This window comes from Pan paniscus, chromosome 8 (assembly GCF_029289425.2).
Source record: "Pan paniscus chromosome 8, NHGRI_mPanPan1-v2.0_pri, whole genome shotgun sequence".
Lineage (NCBI taxonomy): Eukaryota > Metazoa > Chordata > Mammalia > Primates > Hominidae > Pan > Pan paniscus.
The window spans coordinates 89,235,344-89,262,088 of NC_073257.2; the positions used below are offsets into that span (position 1 = coordinate 89,235,344).

Sequence of the window (26,745 nt, forward strand, 5' to 3'; positions counted from 1 at the left end):
TAGGAATTACTTGATTATTATGTTGTATAAAGCTACTGGGTCCATATAACTGGTCTACTTCCTTGATGAGTAGCTGATTTTGAGGAATCCAGCAAAGCAAGTTTCATGTTATGACCAGTCCAAGTGTGGGATGGTTATAGGTAGTGTTGCATATGCCAGCAGAAGGAGGTCCTGGGACCAGTGGAAGCGTGACGTCAAGGTTGCTTGTATGTGATTGATCTCATTAGGTGTTTAGGAGATGACTCGTGGCCAACCTAGGAGGTGTGTCCCCTCAGCACAGAGTCAGGACTCCCCCAAGACCCACACCAAGATGGAATAAAAGCAGAAGTCACCTCTTCCTCCTTACCTTGACTCTTGCAAGATCATGTGGATTGAGGACGGAACCCTGATAAAATTCCACCTGAGTAAAATGTCGTTTGAACAGAGCTTCAAGCTCCAGGTTGGGGGAGATGCTACACAGGGAGAGAAGAAATCGCTATTAATTTAATGGACTCGGGGGTTTCAGCCTCCATGGGCTCCTTCCTCTCTAATTTCCACAGGGAGCCCTGGGGAGAGGCTGTGACCTACATTCACCCTTTTGCTTGCCATAAATAAAAGACTCACACTCAAGAGAAGTAAAACCCCAGCCCAACTGAAAACCAAACCAGTACCATGGTAAAAGAAAGAGGTTCATGGGCTTTAGGAAGGCCAAGACCTCAGGACAAATGTCTTATCTTCGGTATGAATGGAATTCCTATCTTATAAATATGGAAGCTGGGCTGCGCCACTAGTGGGATGGTTCATTTTATGCGGACTGTGCCAGAGGGTGCCCAGATCCAGTGTGATTTCTGGGTGTGTCTGGGAGAGTCTCTGGATGAGAATGGCATTTGAATCAGTGAATTCAGTAGACTGCCCTCCTTTGTGGGAGTGGGCATCATCCAGTCCTTTGAGGGTCTGAAGAGAACAATAAAGCAGAGGACAGAGGCGTTTGTCCCTTTGCTTCTTTCCTGCCGGCTTGAACTGGGCATCTCTTGTCATTCTCCTATCCTTGGACTGGGGTTGACATTGGCTCTATGACTCTCTGGCCTTCAGACTCAAACACCACCAGCTTTCCTGGGTCTCCAGCTTGCTGGTGGCAGGCAGTGGGACTTCCCAGCCTCTGTAATCAAATGAGCCAATTCTTCCTAATAAATCTCTCTAGAGATAGATAGATAGATAGATAGATGTATCAATATATAGATACCGATATATATCTGTATTAGATATATTGATATATATATTTCCTATTGACTCTGTTTCACTGGAGAGCCCTGACTAATACAATCAAGGATTAGCCGAAGGTTCCCCTGGGAGAGGCATCCTGCTGTTCCCTCCATCATGAACCTTATCTCTGCTTCTGTGTCTCATGGACTTCTCATCCCCCAAGGCCTGGATCAAAAAGTATCACTCTGAGGAGCCACAGACAGACTTAATTTACTCTCATTATTGTTCTTGATTCACACACATGTATGCGACTCATCACACTTCTTGGTGCTGATCTGTACTGACATCTTTCTCTTTGGAGGACAAGGATTAAACAAGTGACCTATTTATTCATTTGTTAATTCTGCAGAGATGAAAAAGACTGTCGATAAGGTACCGTGCTAGGCACTGGGAGATGATATTTAGTTAGAACCTACTATACGCCAGGTACCGTGATAAGTCAACACTTGCCTAACATTTGTGAAGTCCATAATGATAATGATAATAATAGTTCATGTTTTGTAACATTTACTATATGGCAGATAACATTTTAAATAAATAATAGTAAAATAGTATTATAAATAAATAAGTAAAATAAATAATATTTATTTATTTTATTTTATTTTACTTAGAGTTTATCTCTGTCACACAGACTGCAGTGCAGTGGCAGGATCTCTGCTCACTGCAACTTCCCAGGTTCAAGTGATTTTTGTGCCTCAGTCTTCAGAGTAGCCAGGATTATAGGTATGTGCCACCATGCCCGGCTAATTTTTGTATTTTCAGTAGACACAGGGTTTTGCCACATTGGCGAGGCTGGTCTTGAACTCCTGGCCTCAAGTGAGCCACCCACCTTGCCCTCCCAAAGTGCTGGGATTACAGGCGTGAGCCACCATGCCTGGCTGTGATGAGCATTAATTCATTTAAATCTCAAAACAACCCTATAGGAAGGTATGTTATTAACCCAGAGCTTCAAGAGGTTAATTAACTGGGCCATCTACTATAAGTATGACATTGATGGACGTTAGGGATACAAAGGTGAATCCTAGCAATGGAAGCATTAGCAGCCAGTTTTTGTTTTGTTTTGTTTTGTTTTGTTTTGTTTTGTTTTGTTTTTTGGAGACAGGGACTGGAGTGCAGTGGTGCCATCTTGACTCACTGCAACCTCTGCCTCTCAGGCTCAAGCCATCCTCCCACCACAGCCTCCAGAGTAGCGAGGGCTACAGGCATGTGCCCCTATGCCTGGCTAATCTTTCTATTTTTGTATAGATGGGGTCTCACTGTGTTGCCCAAGCTGGTCTCGAACTCCTGAGCTCAAGTGATCTGCCCACCTTGGCCTCCCAAAGTGCTGGGATTACAAGCATGAGCAACCACACCTTACCAGCTTGTTTATTCAAACTAAAGCAGTGGATGAGAGAAAAGTGGCTGCCTCTGTGAATCTGACCAGTCTTTCAGACCCACGACAAGTCATACCTTATTCAGAAGCCTGCCCGGGTAATACCATAGACTGACGCTCCTTGAAAGAGATGTCCCCAGTCACTTCTGCCACCTGATCAAAATGACTTCAGCATCCCTTGGATAACACAGGGTTGATGTTGTCTCTAATGGTTGCATGTGTGTTCATCTTGAAATGCCCAACTCATGTGGGGGCACAGCCTACACACTATACCTCTCGTGAACTTTCCAAAACACTCAGCAGAGGATGGGCCACACAGCAGGTAATCAGTGGCTAAGCACTGAATGGAACCTGTGGGTACCTGCTCCTGTGCTAACATAGCCTGGTCTGTTTTTTCAAAGTTTGGAGAAATCAGTGCAGAAAAGAGAAATGTTGGTGCCCCAACATGGTGACAAGTCAGAAGTCTAGCATTCTGTGAGCAAATGCCAGAGGACAGTGATCCACCAAACAGGGAGTTTGTAGGGAAGCCGACCTCAGTGGAACCTCAGAGTAGGACCGCGCGCTGGGTAGTCAACAGCAGGTCAAGCCAGCACAAACATGTTAGCTTTGTCCTGGACTTTGCAATGTGGTGCCAGGACTGGCCCCATGACAGCCCCATCTCCATAAAAGAAGATGACCATGGTACCACACATGTCACCATAATGGAGCCCCCTAATTCTCTCCATTCCTGGGGCAGACTACCTTTTATCTAAAAAGAGGATTAGGCAAAGTTGAAAACCTCAACACTGGGTAGAAGGGAGATACCTTGCTTTCCTCCCCTGTAAAACATACAAGATAAGACCTACCTCCTAAGTGGATTATACAACCAAATATACATTATTTTTCAGGCTGATAGCTAACACTTATTGAAGACTTACTGCATGCCTGACTCTGTTCTGCACACTTCATATGGATTAATTCATTTCATTCCCATCACAGCCCAACTAGGTAGGAACTACTATCATCTCCATGATTTATGGATGAGGAAGCTGAGGCACAGGGAGCTTAAGTAACTTGCTCAGCCAGTAGTTGGTTGAGTCAGGATTCAGATCAGGGAATCTGAGTCCAGAATATGTATTTTTACTCTGTTTGTGGAGTAAATGGGAGCCTGCATGCACAGTGACGGGCTAGGGTCCCATGTTGGGGGTTCCTAGGAGCGGCAGTTGTTATTACTATTACCTTCTGTCCTGCTTCCTCTTAAGTTGGTGTCTTGCTTGGTCACCAACTGACTCCAGAACTCCTAACGTATCCACACCATACAGCTAATCATCCCACAGCAGATAATGTGGACACGCCAGATTGCTAAGGGGACAATGATGATGACTTGGACCCACAATGAGCTCCACTATTATTTCTTCCAGAAATAAACTCGGATGTGGTCCCAGAATCGCCTCCACAGAGGCAGACTCTGCTCTCATCATTGAACCAGTGTGTTGCTTCCCTTTCCATTGGTTCTGCAATATCTTCTCCAACGAGGCCAAAAGGGATCATGGCTTATCCAACTCTGGCCCCATCCCCAGTGCCATTCCCCAAGACCTCCACTCTTACAGACATTCACGGAGTCCCTCGCAGGGTGTGTGGTTGGGCAGAGGGTCTGACAGCAGTAGGAAGCTCTTACTTGTGAAGAAAAACGATCTCCACATTGACGTCGTCCCGGTCCTTGTGCAGAAAGTCCTTCAGGAAGTTGGAAACACTCTCCAGAGTGATGTGTCCGCAGACCACAATGTGCCTGAACAGGAGAGGCCAGTTAGATCAGGCCAGGCACCACGACAGGACCCTGCATCCCACCCCCTGGCAAGACAGCAGAAGCCAGGCAGCTGCAGGGGAAGCATTCGTCTCCTCCCTCCACCTCCATAAAAGCCCAGCTCCCATCCCCAGAGGGCAGTGAGGCAAAGCAGCGGTGCTAGCAGGTGCTCAGAGACTCCTAGACAGAAAAGGCATATGGCTTCTCACCTGATGCTGCACAAAATCCTGTTAAAAGCCCAACCGTTTGGCCAAGTGGTTTTATGCATTTAACAATAAGTGACATTATGCTTGTGCTTAAATGCTGCATTATCAAGTCCCTTGCAGATTCATATCTCTCCCTTTCTGCCCACAAAGTGTCCTCCGGGGAGATTTACTGTATGAGTCTTGGTTTATGACATAGAGCTTATCAGGTAATGAGATAACAAATCTTGCTGAAACGATGATTTTGTGTGTAAGAAAGCAGACTTTTATCAGGGTGGCTAATGTGCAGCCTGACACGTTATAGGCTCTGCTGGCCATAAGCAGTAAAAAGGAAATTTTGCATTTTTCCACTATAACTCCTCCGACAATGGGGGCATGTAACACTTTACAGTAAGTGAGCATTACTCAGGGCTAAATGGGGCTGGGATGCCTATGGAATGGAAGATCATGCCAGCTGGCTGTGCGTCCCCAGAGGGCTGCTTCCTTAGGGTGCCTGGGATTTCCAGGAGAGCTAAAGGAATTTACCTCAAGATGGGGAGATGCTGGGAAGGGATGAGGCTGGAATTGCTCGCCTTGTTTGAGGGTGGTTTGGACTTCTGTTTCTGGAAGTAGTGGCTCACCCGGAAGAGATGAGCCCCACAACTGTTGAGACTGACAGTCCCTCCAACCGCTCGGGGCTCCTGGCCAATCTGACTTTGGCACCAGGCAATGTCATGGCCACTTATATGTGCCACATAATGCCCAGTCAGGAGTAAGCATTTGATGCAAGAGTCAGCCACAAGACAAAAAGCCAAGGACTGACTGTGGAGATAAAACCACTGGCTTCTAGTGAAGAGACTGTATGTAGCAAGAGGCTCGACTCCTGTCCCTGTGCCCCCCAGGCTGACAGTGACAGCATCTGAGTCTCTAGCTGCGCTCTGAGACTTGGGCAGGTGGTGAACATGCAGCATGGTAATTTCCTGGGTAAAATTTAGAATGGCCATGTCCCTTGCACTTCATAATTGCTCTGTGCACATTCCACTAAGGCAGAAAGCTCATTGGCTGGAGGTGGCTCATAATAGGAGGCAGTGATGATGGCTTATGCAATGTTCCATTAGATGCCATTATAAGAGCCTGCCCTTTCGTTGTAATTTGGTGCTTGACTAAGTATGTGAGAATAATGCAGTAAACTCATTGGTGAAAGGATAATGATGCAGAACAAAGAGTAAATCAATAATATGCACAATGCAGTTAATAATATCACCATTATAGACTGTTATTGTTACGGTGGTGCGCTTAGCAATCAGGCACGCAGCGGCCACCAAGGTGAGGGAAGAGTGTCAATGAGCTACTTCAGAAGAGACGTCTTAACATGATCACTTTGCTCTCCTGCTAGGTTGATGAAGGTCCCTTAGCCACCCACCCAAATTTTCTGCCCAAAGCCCATATGACTAACCCCCTCATTAGTATATGGTGGGTAGTATGAGGCTAAGATAGTGTGACACACAGTATATCAGAATACACAATATAGATTGAACATTTGGATGATATGCATTTTATCATATATTTTAAAATGTTTCTTGTGGCACATGTACATTTACATGGACAAAATACTTCAAATAAATTTGCATGTTCTGAATAAGATTTCAGACTTTGAATTTGCCAATTATGTTTGAAGTGAATGAGAAACAGAATTCCCCTACTGACCTAACTTCCTTGCAACTGACAATAGGGCTACTTTGCCATTCTAACATCCTCTGCACATAGACTTCCAAGATTAGGAGCAAAGCCAACATGAATCCAATGCGTGGGTATCTCCACAGGACAGATACGTGGTTGAGGCTGTTCTCATCACTTAGATGTGAAAGTAAGCCAGATGTGATTCCCTGCTCTGCGACCAAGGGTGTGGGCAAAGTATTTATTCCCATTCAGTGCAGGAGGAAGCTGAGAGGTTAATACCACCCAGCCAGCCTCCTGTGCCAGGCACTGTAAAGTTCGAAGTTCTATACCAGCATAAGCCTGGTTATTACTCAAAGCTAGGCTCAAATCAATGATAGGTCTGGGGAAATGCCTGAACATTCATTCTTCCTACCCAGCATGCAAAGAACTGAATGAACATCAGCCAGCATCTCCTCCTCCTCTCTGAAATCATTCATCCCTAGGAAAGATGTGTGAGAAGTGCAAGGGGAAAAGATGAGTTCCCCCCTCTCACCCTTGAATCAAAAGCTCAGCTGGCTGATTTATTCAGCCTTAGAAAAAGTCAGGGTTCTCTTCCTTGAAAATGTGCTGGGTACATATAAAATATATTCCAATGCAATCAATATTATCCCTTAAGCCTTTAATTAACTTTCACTTCTCTTAAGAAGTAGACAAATGCCGGCAAGAGTGAGGAGAAAAAAAGGATTGACTTTTTTCATTTGGTGCTAGCTATCCAATACCATTCTAGACAATTGAAAATATATCTTTTAGCCACAGCATGATTTCTGGGGTGGAGAGCTGTCTTTATCAAAAAAGGAAGAAAAAAAATCTTCCTTCAACGTAATTGGTATTTTTGCTCAGAAAAAAAGCGAGATTGATTGAAAGCAGATTGCCTTTTTGCCCAAGGAGAGTTATTAGGTACATTATCATGGCAACCTTGGAGAACCCATATTGTTCCAATCTGTCCTATATCTGATTTGAAGATTTATGGCCTCCCCCTTTTGTGCCAATAATCATTTCCCTCCATTTTGTTTTCCATACAGTGAAAGTTATCAAGGAGCCCACATATTGAAAATGTTTGAATGCAGTTAGAATTGATGGATGGGGGAGAAGCTGCCTCTAACTCAGCAATCGGTATTAGGAGATCTGCTTCCGCCAGCCTGTGTCTGAGGAGGGCCCTGCAAGAGCATGAGGGATGGACAGTGAATAGGGAACATTTATTTACCAGAAATATTTTCAAGACTTTTGAATATTCTAGGACCATAGTTTGGGGAAGGATATTGTTGCAGGAAGAAGAGATCTAGAATTTATTGCATCTTCAATTATTAGAGATATCATCACAAATATGCTAAGATAGAGAGCAGGGTGTGACCTCATTGGAGGCAGAGTAATGGTTGTTCACAGGGCATGATTTGAAGAATGCCAAAAAAGATCCCCATCCAAAGTTATCTCTGTTGGGTTCCATGATGCCTACATATCTACCATGTGAGATTCATACTCTGATGGCCCTGTGTTAACTCAGCTCAGACACTAAATAACTAAATAGTCTTGGACAATGTACCAATTTTGCATTTTACAATTAAAAAGCCAGAGCCTTTGAGGGGCCAGAGCTGGTGCCTGATTCATGAAGTTATCCTGATATCTAAGGAGATGATACATGGAAGGGCCAAGTAATCTGCTCCATGGTAAGCACTATGAAATGGTAAATGCCATATGGTATCGTAAATTAGGATGTAACCAATATAAAGTATTCTGTGGCCTATGCAATCCCACCTAATCCTTCAACAACCCTGTGTTCTCACTGCCTGAGTCTTTTCAGGTAACCTCTCTGAAACTCTTTCCTTAAGTCATATATGCCTGGCATCCCACAGCAAGTAAAAGTGACTTGCCCAGGATGCAATCTGGGTCTCCCACTTCAGTTCCCACTAAGATGAAGGTGGTGGTGGAAAGGAAAGAGGCTTGTATATCTCAGCTTCTGCTCCTTCAGGGCAAGCAAAAATGGACCCACAGAGGTCCTCCTGGATATGTGATGGAGGGGGTGTTGGAGGGGTCCTCCACCGGCCAAGAGAGAGGTTTAGTCTGGGAACTGGAGTGGATAAACCATCACAGTTTTGCAAGATCAGTAGAGTCTGGCTGGATAGGCAGTATCATGATAGTCTTAGCAAAGTCCGATTACAGGCAGAAATCATAAGTCCCACTGGTCAGGAACTCTAAGCCAAACTTAACTGAAGCCATACGATTGGAGCAAGTAAGGGGCTGCAAAGTGATACAAATGTCCATTTTATTTTATATTATATTTTATTTATTTTTTAGAAACAGGGTATTGCTCTGTTGCCCAGGCTGGAGTACAGTGGCTCAATCAGAGGTAATTGCAGCCTTGAACTCCCAGGCTGAAGCGATCCTCCTGTCTTAACTTCCTGGGTAGCTGGGACTATAGGCATGCCACCACAGCTGGCTAATTTTCTTTTGGTTTTTGTAGAGATAGGTTCTTGCTATGTTGCCCAGGCTGGTCATGAACTCCCAACCTCAAGTGATCTGCTCACCTCGGCCCCCAAAGTGCTGAGATTACAGGCATGAGCCACCGTGCCCTACCCCAAATGTCTATTTTAGACATGTCATGTACAGCTCAGGACTTCCTCACCAGCCTGGAATCTAGAAGATAACAAGAATCTTAATGATCCATTTACAATGGGGAATATTTAGGAAAGTTCAGCTATGAGAGTAGCTAAATCTCTCCCCATCTGTGGATGTGGATCTGAACTTTCTTAGACCACCAGCGATTGTCCTGACCAATTTCTATAGGGCCTGACCGCTCAATTTGTGAAGATGACCAATAGTCCTCAATCAATAACCATTTCTGATCTGATGAACTTTTTGGTTTTAAACGCTAGGTCTGGATCTGTAAACAAATATTTCTTGGGCAAAGGTAACATAAAATAAACATAAGCTGACAGGTCATGGCTTAGAATAAAAGATCCACCTCAGACACACAAGGAAGCATCTTCAATGCCAAAATAGTATCCAATGGCACTTTCTGGAGAGGAATTATTCATCCAGTGTGAGCAAGTAGTGCCTGGTGCTGGGTCAGGGCTCCATAAATATGGGCTGGTTTAACTGAAAAGGGCAGTGCTGGTGGGTCATGGCATTGGAGGGGTAAGAACGACTTCATGAGAAGAAGTTTGATGATTATGAACACTATTGAGGGTCACCATAAATTTGCCAGTTGCTTATTTCATGTGCATATCTTCACTAAATATACATGGGTGTGCTTCTCCTGCCATTTAAGCATCGCTGCCTCCAGAATGAAATCCCACACATTCTCCTCAATCCTTCTACTCTCTTCTCAGTGATGGGCCAGGAAAGCCCACATGCCCAAGTTGAGCCAGAACTTCAGTTTCAGAGCTCAATTCCACAGATACACAGGACAACGTAGGGGAAGTGACTTAAGGCAGAAGGCAGAAGAGGACAGGAGGGCAGTGACTGAGGCATCAAGAGAGCCACTGAAGATGACTTTTAGGTCTATGACAAGGAAAATCTACATACTTTTCACAAGCCTCAGATACTGGTTGTTAGAGCCAGTAGCCTTTGAAAAGGGAAGCTGTGACCATGGAATAGTCACCAATGGGCCCCCTCCCACGTTCTTAAGTTTATCTCAGCATCTGAATGAATAGCCCTTGGCAATTGTTTAATCTAGCACCTTTCTTCTCTTTGATGTGGAAACAGGTTGCAAGATGAGTGCCAGATCCAGAGCACAACACCTCCCTCAGTTTCATGCCTTCTGATGAAAGAAAGCAGCTGGTGCCAGGGAGGATAACCTAAGCTGGGAATTGGGAGACTGGGGGGTGAGTTCTCAGTGACCTGGGGCCAGTCACTAAAATGAAGAGGCCCAGGCTGACTGGGCTGCACCCACCAGACACTGATGAATCCTCACACAGGGCTCCAGTTCTCTGTCCGACCTTAGTTCACACCACCATCATAACTTATCTAGACATCTGCAATCGCTTCCTAACTGATTTTCCTATTTACTGTCCCCACTGCCCCCAACCATTCCCACACTCCCTCAAAAAAGCCAAAGAGAAGGGATGGCAGCAAATCCTACTGCGATCAGGTTCTGCGAGGGCGGGGAGGCCTTAGATCTTTCTTTAGCGGAGCCTCGCTCTAGGAAGACAATGTAAAATGCACAGCTCTGGGCTGTTTATTTTTAAAGATACTATATCCATTTTTACTGGAACGAGTATAAAGAACTTAAAAAACCCAGAGCTATCTTGTCACAATAAATCAGACAGAGTAAATTGAAAATCCTATACAGCTTTCCCTGAATACATTGTGTTCACTTTGTCAAAGAGGTAGATGAAATGTGGCACATATTGATCTAGATGTCTCTGTAAAACTATAATATTTATATCAAATACATATGCTAGACTCTCTCTGTCTTTCTGCTGAGCCTTCTAATCATGCTTTCCTCGTCCTGCTCCTCCCAAAATGCATCTCAACATTGGTAGCCCCTGACATGATGGGAATGAATTTTAAGAAGTACTTCTCAAGGGAACCAGCAGCACTGTATCATAAAGGAAGCAGGGTGTGGGGGGTTAGAGACCCAACGACCTAAACCACACAGTGGTCAGCACCAAAGCTTCACGTTTGCCCCCCTAGGTTGACCTTGAACCCTTGGTGTCTGCATCACCACCTCTCCATGACACTCCTGCAAGCTGGCCTTTCCTTTCCTTCTCACCTGGTAGTGCTTTTCTTGGCTACTTAGTCTTAATGCAGGTTTCCCTGATTTGGGGCATGTCCTTCAGGGTTACTGTTTCCCAGCGCTTCCCTTGAGGCTCAATCCCCCACTGCCAAAAAATAAGACTAATCCAACTCCTACCTTCCCACTTCCTCCTTTACTCAATGTCTCAAAGAGACTGACTTCAGTAAAGATAGGGGAGACATCATGGGCAAATGAAGCCTAACTCCAGGCTGTGCTGCCTCATCCCTCCACCCTACCCCAGGACCCGGCTTGGAACCCCCGAAACTTGCTGGGCTTTCAGGAACTATTTGTTAACCGATGGATTGGTTGACAAAGTATGCATCTTGGAGACTCTATCCCATGGTAAGTGCGGAAAAAAATTAACAGGTAGTTCACTGCAAGCCTTTTAGACCATAGGCTTATTCCACCACCCTGAATCTACTAGCATATTTCAAGTTTGTAAGGGATCTGTACACATAAAGAAAAATAAAAACAAAGCAAATGAGAGTGTGTATCAGTCCCACAACCCCAAACCCTATCACCATTTCCTGTTAAAATAATTTTTTTTAAAAAAAGGAGGTTCAGCAATAAGATAATTTCCTATCCATGGACACATCTAGTACTTTGCTAATCACAAAGGAAGGAAATGCATTCTCCCTCCTAGTGAGGAAGTGAATAAAGTAATCTTCTCCAGCTGTCAATGGAGCTGTTCTGGATGTGGCAGGCTGTGCTGCTGTTTCCCTAAATGGGGCAGAAGTCTGAGCAAATAGATCCCAACAGTGCAGCAAAGGCACCTCTAAAGCAGAGCCCCAAGGTCAGAGGACAGACAACTGGCAGCCCCAGTGGGGAATACCGGGATGTCCCACCTGGGCCAAAACTTTGCATCTTATCGCATGCAGACAGTCAGAACCTCAGCTACCCTAGAGGGATCTGTGTCTACACTTCCACCATCCCAAATCACAGTTAGACCTCCATAATTAGACCGTGGTGAGAAATGATCACACATATTTTGTAGCTTGTAGCCTACATGGAGCCTCAGTCCAATTCTTTAAATTCTGAGAAACTCAGTGCGGGGGACATTGGTAGATTTTGCCTGTCCTGCATACACCCTCCCTTCTGTGGACAGCACCTCATTTTAATTTGGGGAATTGCTCCTCCCCAAATTAAATACAGTCTCCCAATTACATACAGTCTTGGGACCTTTAGTCAAGGTTTTCTGCCCAAGTGAGGCCAATGAGTACTTTTAAATCTTGGATGGGCTGACGCTAATCACAGTGGGAGTTGATTCAACCTGATGACAAAACCCTGTAATGACTACTCCCGAGTTTCCACTTCCTCAGTGTCAGAGCTGCATCTCTGGTTCTTTTCTGTCCTTTCTGGGATCTTGCTCTTCAGTTTTTCATTGGAATCTCTAAGGTACCCTAACCTTTAAAAAAAAAAAAAACTTTTCTTCTTAAGTCAGCAAAAAAATAAGTTTCTGTTGCCTGCAACCAGAGAATCCTAACTGGTAGACTTGTTTACCTTTACTTTGGTTTCTCACCTAATTCTCACTGTTACCTAGTATGCAAGTATTACCACCATTTAGGTTTCTTTCTCTCTCCTTTCCTTTCTTTCCTTCCTTCCTCTCTGGAAGGGGAATTCTGCAGCTTTCTTCAGTAAGCAATTCCACAGTTGCTGAACCCTCACAAACTGCACTGATTCCTCCTATGCCTCCCTCCCCAACACCCTCACCCCTCTGCATCTTATTCATCCCATTACTCTGGGCTTGGTGGCCTTTGGCCATTTTAAAATAAGCAAGTCTTCCCTTGACCTGACTCTCCCAATGCTAGATGGTTCTCTGCTCTTACAGAGAAATCAGGGAGCTGAATGGCACTTTCCTTTTTTCAGATCAAAGCAGATTTGCCCGATTTCATTTTTAATGCTGCTTCTGTACAAGCAGAGACTGAGAGAAGACTAAGGCAGGCAAAGGTCAGCCTCACTCTTCAGGGATGAAGGTGGAATAGAGGGAGAATGAGTCCAAGCAAAGAAATGGCTCTGAATTTTGCCCAGGAGAGGGTTTTGATTTACAAAGCGAGCCCCACCTCCCTCCCTAACACCCCTGGTGAATCATGTATCATGGTCCTTGAGCACATACTGTTGGGACTGACCCTCCCATAATGACAACCAACTTGACATATCTTTGCCTTGTTCTCCAGCCACACCCAACGGTGTTGCCACAGCTAGCATAAGCTGCTAGCCATTCACTCTGTAGACCCAACATACTTGCATAGGCCCCAGCAGACCTCCAGCATCTATTAGTCACACAGGGACTGGAAGGAGCTACAGGTTAGAAGGCTGGCGGATCACCTGCGGTCAGGAGTTCGAGACCAGCCTGACCAACATAGAGAAACCCCGTCTCTGCTAAAAATACAAAATTAGCCGGGCATGGTGGCGTACGCCTGTAATCCCAGCTACTCAAGGGGCTGAGGCAGGAGAATCGCTTGAATCTGGGAGGTGGAGGTTGTGGTGAGCCAAGATTGCGCCATTGCACTCCAGCCTGGGCAACAAGAGCAAAACTCCATCTCAAAAAAAAAAAAAAAAGAAAAGGAAAAAAGTAAAAAGAAGGCATGATACGAGGCATGACAGGCCACAGCAGGACCTTTGTGGGGTCTGGAAAGGAGTGGACCTCAGGATCACATCAGCGGATTCCCAACCCTCCCAAATCTTTCTGCACCCCTCTTTTACTGGGTCTGTAAGCTTTTAGGTGAACAAGGCACTCTGCTATTACCTATGCTCTCCACTGTTCAATGGGTATGTTCAACAATGTGAATTATCAAATGCTTTTGGGAGGCTTCCCTCTAATGTCTCTTGCTTTCATGATTATTGTACACTTCTATGATTTCAATGAATAAAATTCCTGAAAAAAGAGCATTTCACTGGGAAGACGCTCCTGCATACTCAAGCTTCTGTTTCACTGCCACTGTTTCCTTGGGTGGTACTGATTGGTCAGAATCTCAGAGAAGCTCCAGGAGAGCAAGAACCACATTTTACCCACAGCACAGAGCTTAGCACATGGTGGGGATTCAAATTATTGTTTGTTGAGCCAATATGTTAGAATGGGAGTTTTCCTAAGGCTGTTCTATACACTAGCTGACATTTGCCTTTGGAGTCAATGGCTAAGGTCATATAAGCTCCCACTGAGATGGGCACATATCTATCTCTGAACTGCCCCCATGTCCTCTTGTTAGAAAGGTACAAGGAGGGGAGATAGGTTACTTTTACAGCAACTGGTACCCATATTTGGAACAGTCCCTGTGGTTCTGGGGGTGACAGCAGGCCATTGTGATGCAACACCAGTACTGGCTGTGGAGACTGGAACCCTTGGGACAAGAGAATCAGATTTCCACAACTCTCACAGTGTATTGGCCTCTATAATGTTTTAATAAAAAGAGACACTGGACTTGGCCAGTTAGAAAGTTTTCTGGTTTAGTTTCATAGTATGATGACAGCAGCATGGAAGGAACTCCAAAGCTACCAGGAACCATTTTGCACAGCTCTGGAAAGAAGTCCAGCAGAGTGAATGACATGGTACGAAGACAGAAAACATGGAGCAACCTAGTCTGGATGGCTGCAATTGTTCCTGAGATTCTGAATCTACCCGGCAAGGATTCACCCAATCAAAGGAGCCATTGATCAGAATCTTCAGCAATTATAATTTGAGAAATCATATTCGAATTATTTTTTAATGGAAGAAAGTATATTTGAGAGTGAAAATCTAGGCTTGAATATGACTTTTTTTAAGGTACACAGTTCATCTCCCACCTACATTTCTATTCTTGTTTTCAGAACAATAGCTGGAACATTTTGCTAAGTGTGTGGAAGGGAAGAGTGACAGCAGGAAAGCAGGGGAGCTTCATTCTATCAGTATTATCAGGAAATTGATTTAATATGCTTCCAAGTCTCTTTAAATAGAGCTTCAAGTTTGAAAGGGACTGAAGATATGGCTTAGAGGAATCCAAAACAGATGCCAAGAAAGAAGTGCCCATGTCCCACGCCCACCAAGACCCCTCTCATCAGGAAGGGATACCTAGCACATCACATCAGAAGACATGGCATCTAATGACAAGCGCTTTGGGTATCTACCCCTCAGCACCGCGTTTCAGAAGTAGTCAAGAGGTCATTTTTCCAAAGTATTAGGGCAAGCTCATTTTTTGTTTTCCCTGTTCCCAAGAAGTTTAATGCTAATCAAAGCAGAATGCCTAATCAGTCCCAGATGTTCTGTCAACTTGAATTATCTATTTGTCTTCTTATTTACTGTATCTGTCTGTCTACAGTTCTTCATATCTTTGTAAAGATTGGTTATTGGGGCCTGTGTTTCCTTCTGACTAGAATCGCTACCAGATGATCCTTCCTGGTGATATGTTGATGATTTGCTAATTTATGGCTTTTAAAATCTAGAAATCCAAAGACATTGCTGAGGGGTTCAGGCTGGGGAAGTCACGTGGCTCATGCAATGAAGGCTGAATGGCTACTTGATGAGGGATCTAAGTCTGTGTAGGATGCAAAGCTTCAGTCACATTTCGACCAGAGCCATGTCTGCAATAGAGAAATCATAAATGACATTTTATAGGAAACACCCCTCATGAGAGCAGTCCGCCCCTTGCAGGTGAGGAAAAGTGAGAATGACTGTTGCCCAAGACACAAGTAAACAGGAAAGGAAAGGCCTGTGGATCGGCCCAAGTCAGTATAACATGAAATCATCTCAAATCCGATTCCCAAGTGCTAGAGGCCATGTCTTCCCAGAAAGAGTCGAGAGGGAAATGGTGTTGTAGCAAGACTCTCAGAACCAAGAGAAGAGGTTTCAATAAGCTCTGATATTGGACTTCCCAACCACTTAGGTGGCCAAATAGTACGATGTGTAGCTCAGAAAAGCTGTGGTATAGTTGGAGATTTTTATGGATGTGTAGAAACGCATCTGTCCCCAGTGCCTGGTAGCAAGCCCTCAGTAAACACATGTGGAATGGATGGACATGAAAGCGTGACTCATGTTAATTCCTTTAAGGTAGGGTAGGCTATGCGGCCGTAGATTAAATGAGTCTTTGTAAATAAATAATCCATGCTCTGGCACACTAGACAATTTAAAATTCCAAATCCTTTAGAAATCAGTCTAGAACCCTGGTGGACAAGACATGAGTGTGGTGGAGGAAGTGGAGTGGAATTCCATGTTGATACAAGACAGCCAGGCAGGAGGGAATAATGTGTGGTCTCAGGAAGGAACAAAAGGTCTGAGTGAGAAGGAGAGTCCAAATTCTGATATAAGGAAAGACACAGAGTTTAAAAACAACCCAATAATCAGGAAGCAGGGAAGATACGCAGGATGCCATCTCCAGATAAGTCAAGCGAGCACTGTTCCGGCAGGTTGGGGTCCGAGCGAGCAATCAGTTTTTAAGACTTCCTCTAGTGGAGGTAGAACTGAAGACCTATGTTTGCAAGTGGGGCTTGCATAACCTGGATTTTAAAAGCAAGAGCGTTAGCTCCCCCAGCTTAGTGGGTAATGCAAGCTGGGTCAAGGTCATTGAACAAGCGTTAGTTAGCATCTCCTCCTCTGAGGTGTCGCTTCCTTGGACTACTTTATCCAGTGTAACTAATCCCTGTTTTTCTCAGTTGCAGAATCTTAGTCTTTTTTGGTTTTGCAGCACACATTAAAAATGTGTAATTGGCATTTGCTTTAGTTGTACCCTTGCTCAGTGCTTGCAACCTCCTTGAGACTGTAAACTCCATGAGGACAGGTTCCGAGGGTAGTTTGTTCACCAATGAACCCTGAGCACCCAACACAACCCAGCATCATGCCTGACGCATAACACAGAGAATGCCTGCTTGCCGAGTGAGTGAATGAACCAATGGAGAGGGGCCACAGGAATGGACAGTGAGGCAGGTCACTAACTGTGCTGGGCTGTTTTTAGTTTTTGAATTTTGTTCTCAACTATTGAATACTCAATCATTTCTTCTAAAGTATGGAATCCTCTTTAAAATATGAGCATTTACAATAAAGAAGATAATTAAGTACTCTAGTTTCATATTTAAATAGAAAAGCATGACAAACTGTCCCCATCTCTCTGAATGTAAGGCTCTTTCCAATGTGGAGACCACATCCGAGGTTGAATGCAGACAGCCCTAACTCCCTCCAGTGGGATACAGGCTCCTGAGGGTGAATATTCCAAGTCAAAGCTATGAAACAAACACACAAAATGCACCCTGCAGAACTGGTCATGTGGGGCTCTACTGTGCCTTTCACTGATAAGTAAGAAACCACCTCCAGATAACTGCTCTGTGCTGTGCGGCAGACCAACTAAGGAGTGAAAGGGAACAGGTGGTTCCATCTGCAAGGGTATAGAAGGCTCTGCAGGTGAGATCTGCCCAGCGGGGAAGTCCAAGTTTAGCAGATCACTACAATTCTCCATGGAACTACCTTTAAAGGATGGAGCCAGGAAGGGGAAGAAAATGTTGAAATCCACAAAAAAGGTGCAATTCTCACTTTGGGTGTGGTTCATCTGTCTGTCCTTGAGAGCCTTTCATTGCTAGAAGTGTTCAAGAGGGAATTAGAATTCTAGTCTAACCAAATGAGAAAAATAAATGAAGGAATGGTTTTGTCCCCTCTCCATCTTTTTCCCCTCAATCCTGGGGCCAGGACCCTTAGGGGTAGTGGGTGGGCAGGAGGGGAGAGGAGACAGCCCCGAAGTGAAGCTCATGCCTTTCTCTTCCTCTCCATCATGAGCACGGTACTCTGGCTCCACTTATAGGGAAAGGTGGAGGAAGATACAAACAATAGGAGATCACTGAGTTTAGAGCAGAATGGAGTCTCAAGAGATGACTTGGAGAGGCAGCAGGACACAGGGAAGCAGGCTGTCCAGGTTCAAACCCCAGCCCAACTCTTTACTAGCTGGGTGATGTCAGGCAAGTTACTTAACCTCCCTGTTCCTCAGTTTCTTCACTCATTCCAAATGGAGATGATGGTAATACCTTTTTCACAGGATCAGTGTGAGGATTCTGAAATATGCCAATATTTGTAGGTATTACTATTGCCAGAGAAGGCAGTCCTGGGGCTTTAGGCTGCACTGATTCACATTCTCATTTCAGGAAGTGTGTGGCACTCCTGTCTCTATAGGCAAATGTTCCAAGAGAAGCCACAGCATTTAAGTTTCACAGGCAGCTTTCTTGAATTGGAGCAAGAGATGGGTTAGTCCATGACAACTATTCCCCAAACCAGAATGGCGGCTCAGCAGCTTCATCCTGAGGACCTTCCTCCAAGTTAATTACACTCACTTTCCTCTCCCACCTTGGCTACATCTAGTCTTTCATGACTCATTCCCCTCTCGTGTGCCCTGTCAGCATTTGGCTACCAGGAATCAGTAGAATAATCCAAACCCATCCCATTCTCTCTGTCCCAAACACCTGGGCCTAGGATTGCCTCAAACTTGAGTCACTCAAGTCCCAACATGGGAAACACAAGGTCTGGGTGGCTCCTGGCTGGACTCCCTCTAACAAGGGGGTTACAGCAGATGGATTCCTCTCTGTGACTGATTATTTTCCATGGCCCTTGGCCATGTGACCTTGGACCATGATCCTGTCAGTTCTCATAAACTAACCAGGAGTGGAATGAATCACACTCAGGGAGGAGACCTCTGGGGGAAACTGCAAGGGGCTGTGAGAGGGAGGAGAGAGCTGGGGATCCCAAAGGCCATGGGAGCGTCACCAGCCCTCAGGCCTTCCCTGTCTCTAAGCAGCTTTGACCTTACACAAAGGAAAGGAGGAGGAGGCAGTGGCCTTGGGAGGCAGGCTGGGCTGCAGGAGGGCTACCCTTCTGAATAAGATTTAGGGGTATCAGCCCAAGAGCCCAGTTGTCCCTAATCCCTCCAACTCAGAGAGATTACCTGCCTCAGCTACTCACTGAACCCTTGGTTGTGGACACCCAAACCCCTATTCTTAGATGCTCCAATCCATCATAACATACATGAAATAGCCAACACACACACACATGTGCACAATTACCCATACCTACTGCAGGGACTGGGTATCCTTCAGGAGGTGATGAAAATGTTGGGTAAGGCACTCTAGGCCCTTGAAATAGTGTTGATGGTGAAGAGGCTTTGAGAATGCTACTTGAAGTGTTTATATTATGCCAAACACATTGATTAAAATTGAAAATGAAATGCCAATGAAATCTTCATATTCTCAAATATCCTGAATTTGGGTGTTGTACAAACAAAACCCTGATCTTCTCTGCCTAAATTTTGTAGTTTAAATAATCTTTGAATTTCAAAGTTTTATGTCTCTGTAGCTTTAGATCATGAGTTACCTTGAGTTCTCTGACAAGTTAATATATTGTTAGAGAAATCATTTCTGAATAAAATATGCACAAGTAAACAAATCCCTTAACTATGTATACATTCTAATTTCTTTCTGGGCATTTATTTGATTGGGTCCTGGGGAGCAGAGAACATGTATGTGTGTGTCCATGGGCAGAGCACATGGACTTATGCATACACAAAAACTCAGAGCACAGCACACTGTTTTAAGAGTCTGAACTTTATCTTTCAACAAAGTTTAGCTGCTTTCCTTTTGCAAATGCATTTAATTTTATCTGGAAACTTTTTGACGTTAGAAATAGAACAACTGTAGTTTCTCATTATGTTTGCTGCCAGAATCCATGCTTGGTTGCTCAACTAAAGACCTTATATTGCTAATTACTACCACATGCCCATATCCCAAGCGAAAGAAAACTTATTGATTCTGACAGCCCATTCTCTCAACACTGAATTCCAAATGAAAACTCAAAATTTGGCCAAACATAACATTTCATCAATCTTGTTTTACTGACTGGAAAAACAACATCAAACAAAGGGTGCTAATGGCCCTTTATTACCGTGCCTTTCCCAAGCTTATATTTTCTGATGAAAGATCTAAGTGACCAAAGGCCTTCCTTAAACTACTTAGTAATTAGCTTTTGAACCAGGAAACAATGCATAAAGTAGTGAACAGGCCCGGTGCTGATGACAGGACGGACTCTGTGTCTGCAGGGTCAGGAACAGTGGGGACCCAAAAAGAACATTAAAAGCAAAGTGCATTTTCATAAACGGAGAAGAAAAAAAAGAGAAAGAGAGAGAGAGAAAACCAGGCTAAAAGCGGTGATAAAAGATTACAGAGCCAGAACAGAATGGCAGGAAGTCTGTGATCTGAAGTCATCAGCACCTGAAAGTTTGAGTGGAACTGCCAGGGTGAAAGATGACCGGATCGGACTGGGGGCAGTGAGTGAGTGCCGGGCTGAGAGCCCCATCTGGGTCAGCCGGCACCAAAAGCTGCCGGCCTCCAGCCCACCCACCAGCTCACCCACATTTGACTAGGAAAATTATTTCATTAAAAAAAAAAAAATCACCTGGAATGAGAGTTAAGAAATATTTTCAACTTAGCCTTCAGAGCAATTGATTTTATTGACTTCTTCGGGGCAGTGATTGGGAAATGCTGGTGGAGACATCAGAAGATAGGGAGGCCATAAAGAGAGCCCCAGGCCCTCAGAATGCCTTCTGCTTTATGGAGACCTGTCCACACCTTCAAAGCAAAATGAATCGAGATGCTGTTTTCCTCTTGGCATGGGATACATGACCACTGGGAATCTTTGGACTTATTTGGCCTTTTGGATCCAACCGATGGCCCAGAAATCAGAACAGCTTGGTTCTAACCTCATCCAGGGCTGTTAAGATAATATTGAGGGGAGGGCTCCATTAGAGGGAAGATGGAGGGATGTGCTGCCTCCCTGAAAAGACGCCAACTGGCCTCCTCTGGCCCACTGTCCTTTGTGCCTTTGAAAGGAAACGGGTGTCCTGTGGGTAGTTCAAGAAAATGAGCCCTTTTGTCCACCTCCTCATTTCCTGTGCAGAGGCCTGGACACCTGAGCTCAGGAAGCACTGGATTCACTGACCAAAGGGGAGGGTCCACTCTGTCTGACACGGCTGACTGTCAAAAAGAGAAGGCAGCAGTGGAGGGAAATACAATGCTCCCAGTCTGATTTTATTTCCTCTTAAAAAAAACCAAAGAAGCTCTTTAAGAGTTCATTTGAAACAGAAAGAGAAGGGAAAACAAAACAAAACAAAACAGTTCCATGATAGGAACGCCCATGACTGGGAAGAGGCATGAGTGATGAAAGTTTTCTGTGTCCTGATCCGGATGGTAGGATGATAGTGACTGGGTGTGTACATAGGTACAAGTTCCTCACTTTATATGTTAAAGATGTGTATATTTAACTCTATGTAAGTTATACCTCAAAACCAAAAACAAACAAAGGTGACTGCTCCAGAAAAAGCTTTAAAAAAATAAATAAAGGATGGCTGCTGCCAGCCCCCTCTCCCCCATGGCATTCCCCTCTTGAGGTTGTAAGGTACTGCCCTCTACTTAGGAGAAAACCTTGGGGTCTCTATTGAACCTGCACATTGATATCGAGAGTGATAAAGTGATCTGAGCATACACTAAAATAGTTCCCGAGAAGAAAGCATTCACATTTGGGAAGCCAAACAAAAGATTCAGCAGGAATAGCATGTAGTACCCTAAACTACCAGAAATATACTATTTCTTGCCCGGAAGGAATTTCAGCTGAGTAATGAGTCCCTTTGAGGATAAGATCGGTGCCTCCTGGATGAAGAGGAGAACTGGGTTCCCAGTGGCCACAGTGCCTTTGCAGTAGGCCAGATGACCTGGATCTGCCACCCAAGGACTTCTGTGCCAGAGTCTTATCCTGTGTTCTTGCTACACACAAACCACCATAGGAAGGCATCATACTAGTTTGAGGGACCAGAATTTTATCACATAGCCAGATGATGTGAAGAATGAATGAGTTTTGTTTACTTGTTAGGGGTCAGAAGAGAAAATATGGGCCCAGTTATAAATGGACTCCTTTCAGGATAAATTCATTACATCTCTTGGAATTTGTGAATGGCAGTTGGTCCAAGCATGGCAACATCCTCGGGTCACCTCTGACATCACACCCCATGCAGAAACTGGGCCTTCCCTCACAGAAGCACCCGGTGGGGTTGGGGAGGGGCAGAATTCAGATGGCACCTCCACAGGGACTCCTGAAAGTCACTCAACCACATCTTTTCTGATGCAACTGACTTACTTTCTGCCTCCATGTTTGTTAAAAGTCCCGCCGAATTTATTCCGATTCAGGATGAGAGCAGCAATTTCGGGCACGTAGCGGGCAAACATTGCCTACATGCATGAAACAAAGAAACAAGAGCCAAAAAAAAAAAATGGCATGCAGAGAGGATTCTACCGCAGCAGAGGCAGCAAAACCTCTTGGCATACTTACTTTCTTCCACTAACCGCACTATAGGAGCCCCCGTATTTCTTGCGGTTTCCTATTAACTCTATGATTTCAGGGACGTAGCTGGCAAACATGGCCTGAGAAGATAGGAGACAGAGAGAGACTAAAAAGACAGGCCAAAGAAAAGGGGGGACCTGTTCAGAGGGTGGGGGCACTAAGATCTGAAAACACAAAAGGATTAGGCCTGCAAAGGTATATATTGATATGTTGGATCATAAAAAACTAAAAGCACGAAGAGAGCAAGCTCCCAGAAATACACAAGACAAACAAACATTAGCCACCTTGACAACTAAAGAACAAAAAAAAATCACAGTCGAGAAAAATACAAAGGAGACAGGAATAAATAAGGTGATATCTAGTTCTTCTTGCTGAAGAAAAATAGGCAAAAGGGGGGCATGCTAGTGAAACTAAACACACACAGACACATGTGTGCATGCACAGACACACACAGTTTCGCAAGAGAAGATCTTCCTTTGTCATTAAATTTCAGAGGAGAATCAATGTTTTTATGAGTGACAAAAGAAAATAAACACCAAAAGATTAAAAACTACATTTTTCTATTAAAAAACACTAAAAAGCTCAAAAGGGAAATTTAGGAAATCACCTGGGAGGAGAAGATAGCAAGGAGAAACACAAATCTGCCATGTTTTGTCCAACAAACATCTGGCCTGTGGCTGGCTGGATGGGTCTTATTATCTATAGGCACCTCACGGATGCTGTAGAAATGCTTGCGTGAATGTACACATGCATGTGCACATTTATACACATTTTTAAAATGTATAGGCCCTATGCATACAAAACAGAGAGAGGTGTATGCATCACTACATATAAATGTGCGCACGGTGTACATACATGAAAGCTGTGTATGGATTAGGATTTTAATCACTCGCTTCATAAATGGCAAAAAAAATCTAAACTTAAAATGAGCTACTTTGAAAGACAAAATACAGCAACTGCCAACGTGTGGCCAGAAATCCCCTCGATTTACATCAGAAGGGATGGTTTAGTGCAACATAAAGAGCTGCGTAGACTTTTAAAAAGCAAACAGTGAAACTTTCTTAGAAGAAAGGAGCAAAAATACCCCATGTGTCCGCTGCAGAATGGAGTGAGCTGTTTGCAAAACTGCACACTGCTCACATGGGGATGTCCGCCTGGACAAGACTAAGGTGCTCTCCCTCCTTTGATGTAGGGACCCTTCTCTTTAGGGCAGGCCCCAGCCACAGTGTTTGTTGGAAGTCTGGGGAGGAACATAAAGGGGAAGGGGGAGCTCTTGAAACCGCAAACTGTCTCTACAAAGTATCGACAGCTTCTACCAGAGGCAGGTGACAGCCACTGTCCTTGTAGCATACCAGATGCTGAGTTACATTGCTAAGGGGTAGACACTCTCCCTTATTAACAGCATCACTTTTCTTAAGACAATTAGGTTTGCTCCTGGCTAAATGGCTGTCCCCGACAAGGGCAATGTGCCTGGATCTATGGGACAAGTGTAATACACCAAGAATTATGCAGAAAAGTCACCATCGTGTTTGGATTTACTTAGCCTGATTGTAACATTAAGGCTTGCTTCTAGTGCAGAATACAGTCTAAAATACAAAGCTTTAAGGAAATGTATCATGGAAAATATTAACAACCATCAAAATCAACATCACAATAAAGATTTTTTTTACCAGTCCCCCGAGGATGAAGAAGACCATGAAGAGGCGCCCAAGTGTGGTTTTTGCATAAACATCCCCATAACCAACGGTGGACATTGTGACCATGAGTAAATAGACACATTCCCAGTAGGTGAGAGCCTGGTTGTTTTGGAAATTTTCCCATGGGTCCCCTGAATTCTCCACCTAAAGCAAATGGGACAGGGGAGAAAAAAGAAAAACATGCTATTGAAGTGTATACATGCAATAAACGCGGAAGCTCGGCACTCCCGAAGGCCACTTGCTAATGCACACCACTCTCCACACGAGATGTGTGGTTCCCGGGCTGAGTTCTGTGAGTCAGGATGCAGAGCTCCTGAGCAGGACGCAGAGAAAGTGGAGAAGCAGCTGCAGGAGATGTCTTCCTGGCTGATTGAGACAGAGAGGGAAAGCAAGAAGGGAAATATCTCTAGGCCTTTTCTCTTCTTCTGGTAAAATGTGGGAAGCCAGCTAAAATTCAGGGCATTGCCTCTGGCCAGGTTTTAGAGCACTCTCTTCAAGGAAAGAGCCAGAGATTCCTTCCCTGACCTTCCTCAATGGATTTCTAAGGCCCAGATGGCCTGGCTCTGCCTCTCCCACAGAAATTCTAAACCCTTCCGTAGGGGGCTGCCTCCTTCCATCAGTTTATCCAGACAGTATATATGGGCCCTGCTTATTTCTGATTCAAACAGCATCTCTGGAATCTGGCCCTGCTCTCCCTCCTTTGCAAATTGCCAATGGTGGTCCCAGCCTTGAGGCTGCCGGAATCTTCGCAGGGGCATGGAAAGTGAGCTCATGAGAACAGCTTGCACTGGCACAGCCCGTTAGATCAAGGGCTGGCAAACTTTTTCAGTTTTGTGGGCGACACAGGTCCTGGTCAACTCTGCAGAGGCAAAACTTCAACAAATGGGTGTGGCTGGATTTGGAGAGCTTTGGCCCGAGACTGCAGTTTCCCTACTTTCCTGTCCTTCCATCATATTTGATCTGCCAACAAGGCTAGTAGATGGGCAGGAAAGGTACTTTAGATACTCTCAGGAGAGAGGGAGCTGCGGGCCCAATTTTACTCAAATATGCCTGTGATCCACCCACAGGGCCTGTAGACGGTGGCCCCCAGGCCTCCACCTCTGCCTCTGCAAAATGTTTCCAGGGCCTGGCCTCTTTCACACATCAGTTTGTCCTCAATGTGCCATTTTCACAAAAGTTTCCTGGTGAACCTGAAGGGACTTCACTAATACCCATAGTAAGGTGGGGTCATCATCTTATTAAAGACAACTATCTCCTCCACATATGTGATTTGGGTGCTTCGTGCTTGGTTACAGCAAGAATTAGGGTGATTAAGGTTGATTTTGGCCATGAATCCCATCAGCATTAAGGGCTGGGCAGGAGACTCCAGATCTGGTGACTACATGAGCCCCCATGCCCCACCCACTGCCATCCCAGGCCTGTCTTCCTTTGGGTGATAATTACCTAAATCCCAAGTGTGGGTAGCTAAGCGCGTCCTTCTATCCCTTATGCAAATAGAGGCTCAGCCACTGGTGGTCAACTTTATCCAAAGTCTCAGAGCTAGACGAGGCTCCTTCCAGTTGTAAGAGTCTATGTTTGCATGAAACACACTTCCCACAATGGCTGTGCTCTCTAAAAGCAGGGGGGAATGTCTGCCTTCGGGTGGTGTGAGGGGCTTGACTTAATACAAGGCTTTCAAAGAGTCACTAATGAAAAAGAATGAACATTTTTGAGGTACAAATCAGACAAAATAATCAAAGGTGGCTTTTCGTAAGGCAGAAGTGGAAAGAAATTGAGGGATCTGAATTTGTTGTTTACTAGGAGGTGTGGGTCCAACTTCCAACCTTGTCCCCAGACCTTTTCCAGGTGTTTGCTTAGGAAGCACTGCCATCTTGTGGCTTACTATAGTTATTGCAGACAGAAGGAAAATCTACCAAAGCCCCCATGACAATACCAATGAGCAATGAACAGAAAAATGCAGGTTAATAGTGCAAACATTACTCACCATTTGGAACTAGTTTGGGGTAAAAAGGTTGGAAACCCAGACAATTGTGTGGTTGCTTCCTATCTTCCTGTCTACAACTGAGGTGAAGTTTATTTCCAGCAAGATAAATTTTAGGTAATAAAATGACTCAGAGAGGGTCTTGTTGCAGGCAAGCGAGAGCAGAAGGGTCTTCAAGGTTACTCACCAAATGGATGAACCCGGCTGCAGTCAGCCACGTGCTGATAAATATGGAGAGCAGATTCACCAGCTTGATGGAATTACTGTGCAAGAGACAACAAGCAAAATCCCCACGTTACCAAGGGAAGGCCCTGCTGGGGCTACCTTACAGGATAACAGCACCCGCTTAGCAGGAGAGGCTGCCACATCTAACTCCCAACCATTTCTCCATTATAAGGGAATTCTGGAAGGTGGAGGAAGCTGCTGGGATGAAGGTCAGGACAGAGCCTAGAGGAACAAATTTAACTTTGGTAAAAAATTAACTTTTATTTAAAAAACTCTTCAAATCTACAGAAAAGTGGAAAGAACAGTATAATGAACACTTGTACACTCTTCATTTAGACTGACCAATTATTAACATTTTACCATGGGTGCTTTATCTCCCTACATGCTTTTTCTCTTATCCCCCCCCCCACCGCCCTTTTTCCTTCTCTTCTTCTTGCCATGTACATATATATATATATATATATATATATATATTTGCTA

General features: G+C 44.6%; 1 protein-coding gene across 43 annotated transcripts in view; it reads right to left on the minus strand.

Annotated features, from left to right (window-relative positions):
- Window positions 1–26,745, minus strand: part of KCNMA1 (potassium calcium-activated channel subfamily M alpha 1) — a 767,331-nt gene that overhangs the window by 216,063 nt on the left and 524,523 nt on the right. For 40 of the 43 annotated variants that reach the window (XM_034930944.4, XM_034930943.4, XM_034930931.3 and 37 more), the window contains 5 exons: window positions 26,228–26,303; window positions 24,033–24,203; window positions 22,351–22,442; window positions 4,272–4,382; window positions 347–452 (listed from right to left, as the gene is read on the minus strand). In XM_034930944.4, the coding sequence (XP_034786835.1) occupies window positions 347–452; window positions 4,272–4,382; window positions 22,351–22,442; window positions 24,033–24,203; window positions 26,228–26,303 (556 nt within the window). Of the gene's footprint in view, window positions 1–346; window positions 453–4,271; window positions 4,383–22,158; window positions 22,251–22,350; window positions 22,443–24,032; window positions 24,204–26,227; window positions 26,304–26,745 lie in introns of all 43 variants that reach the window. The other 3 variants (XM_063607449.1, XM_063607448.1, XM_063607447.1) reach the window with 1 other exon arrangement.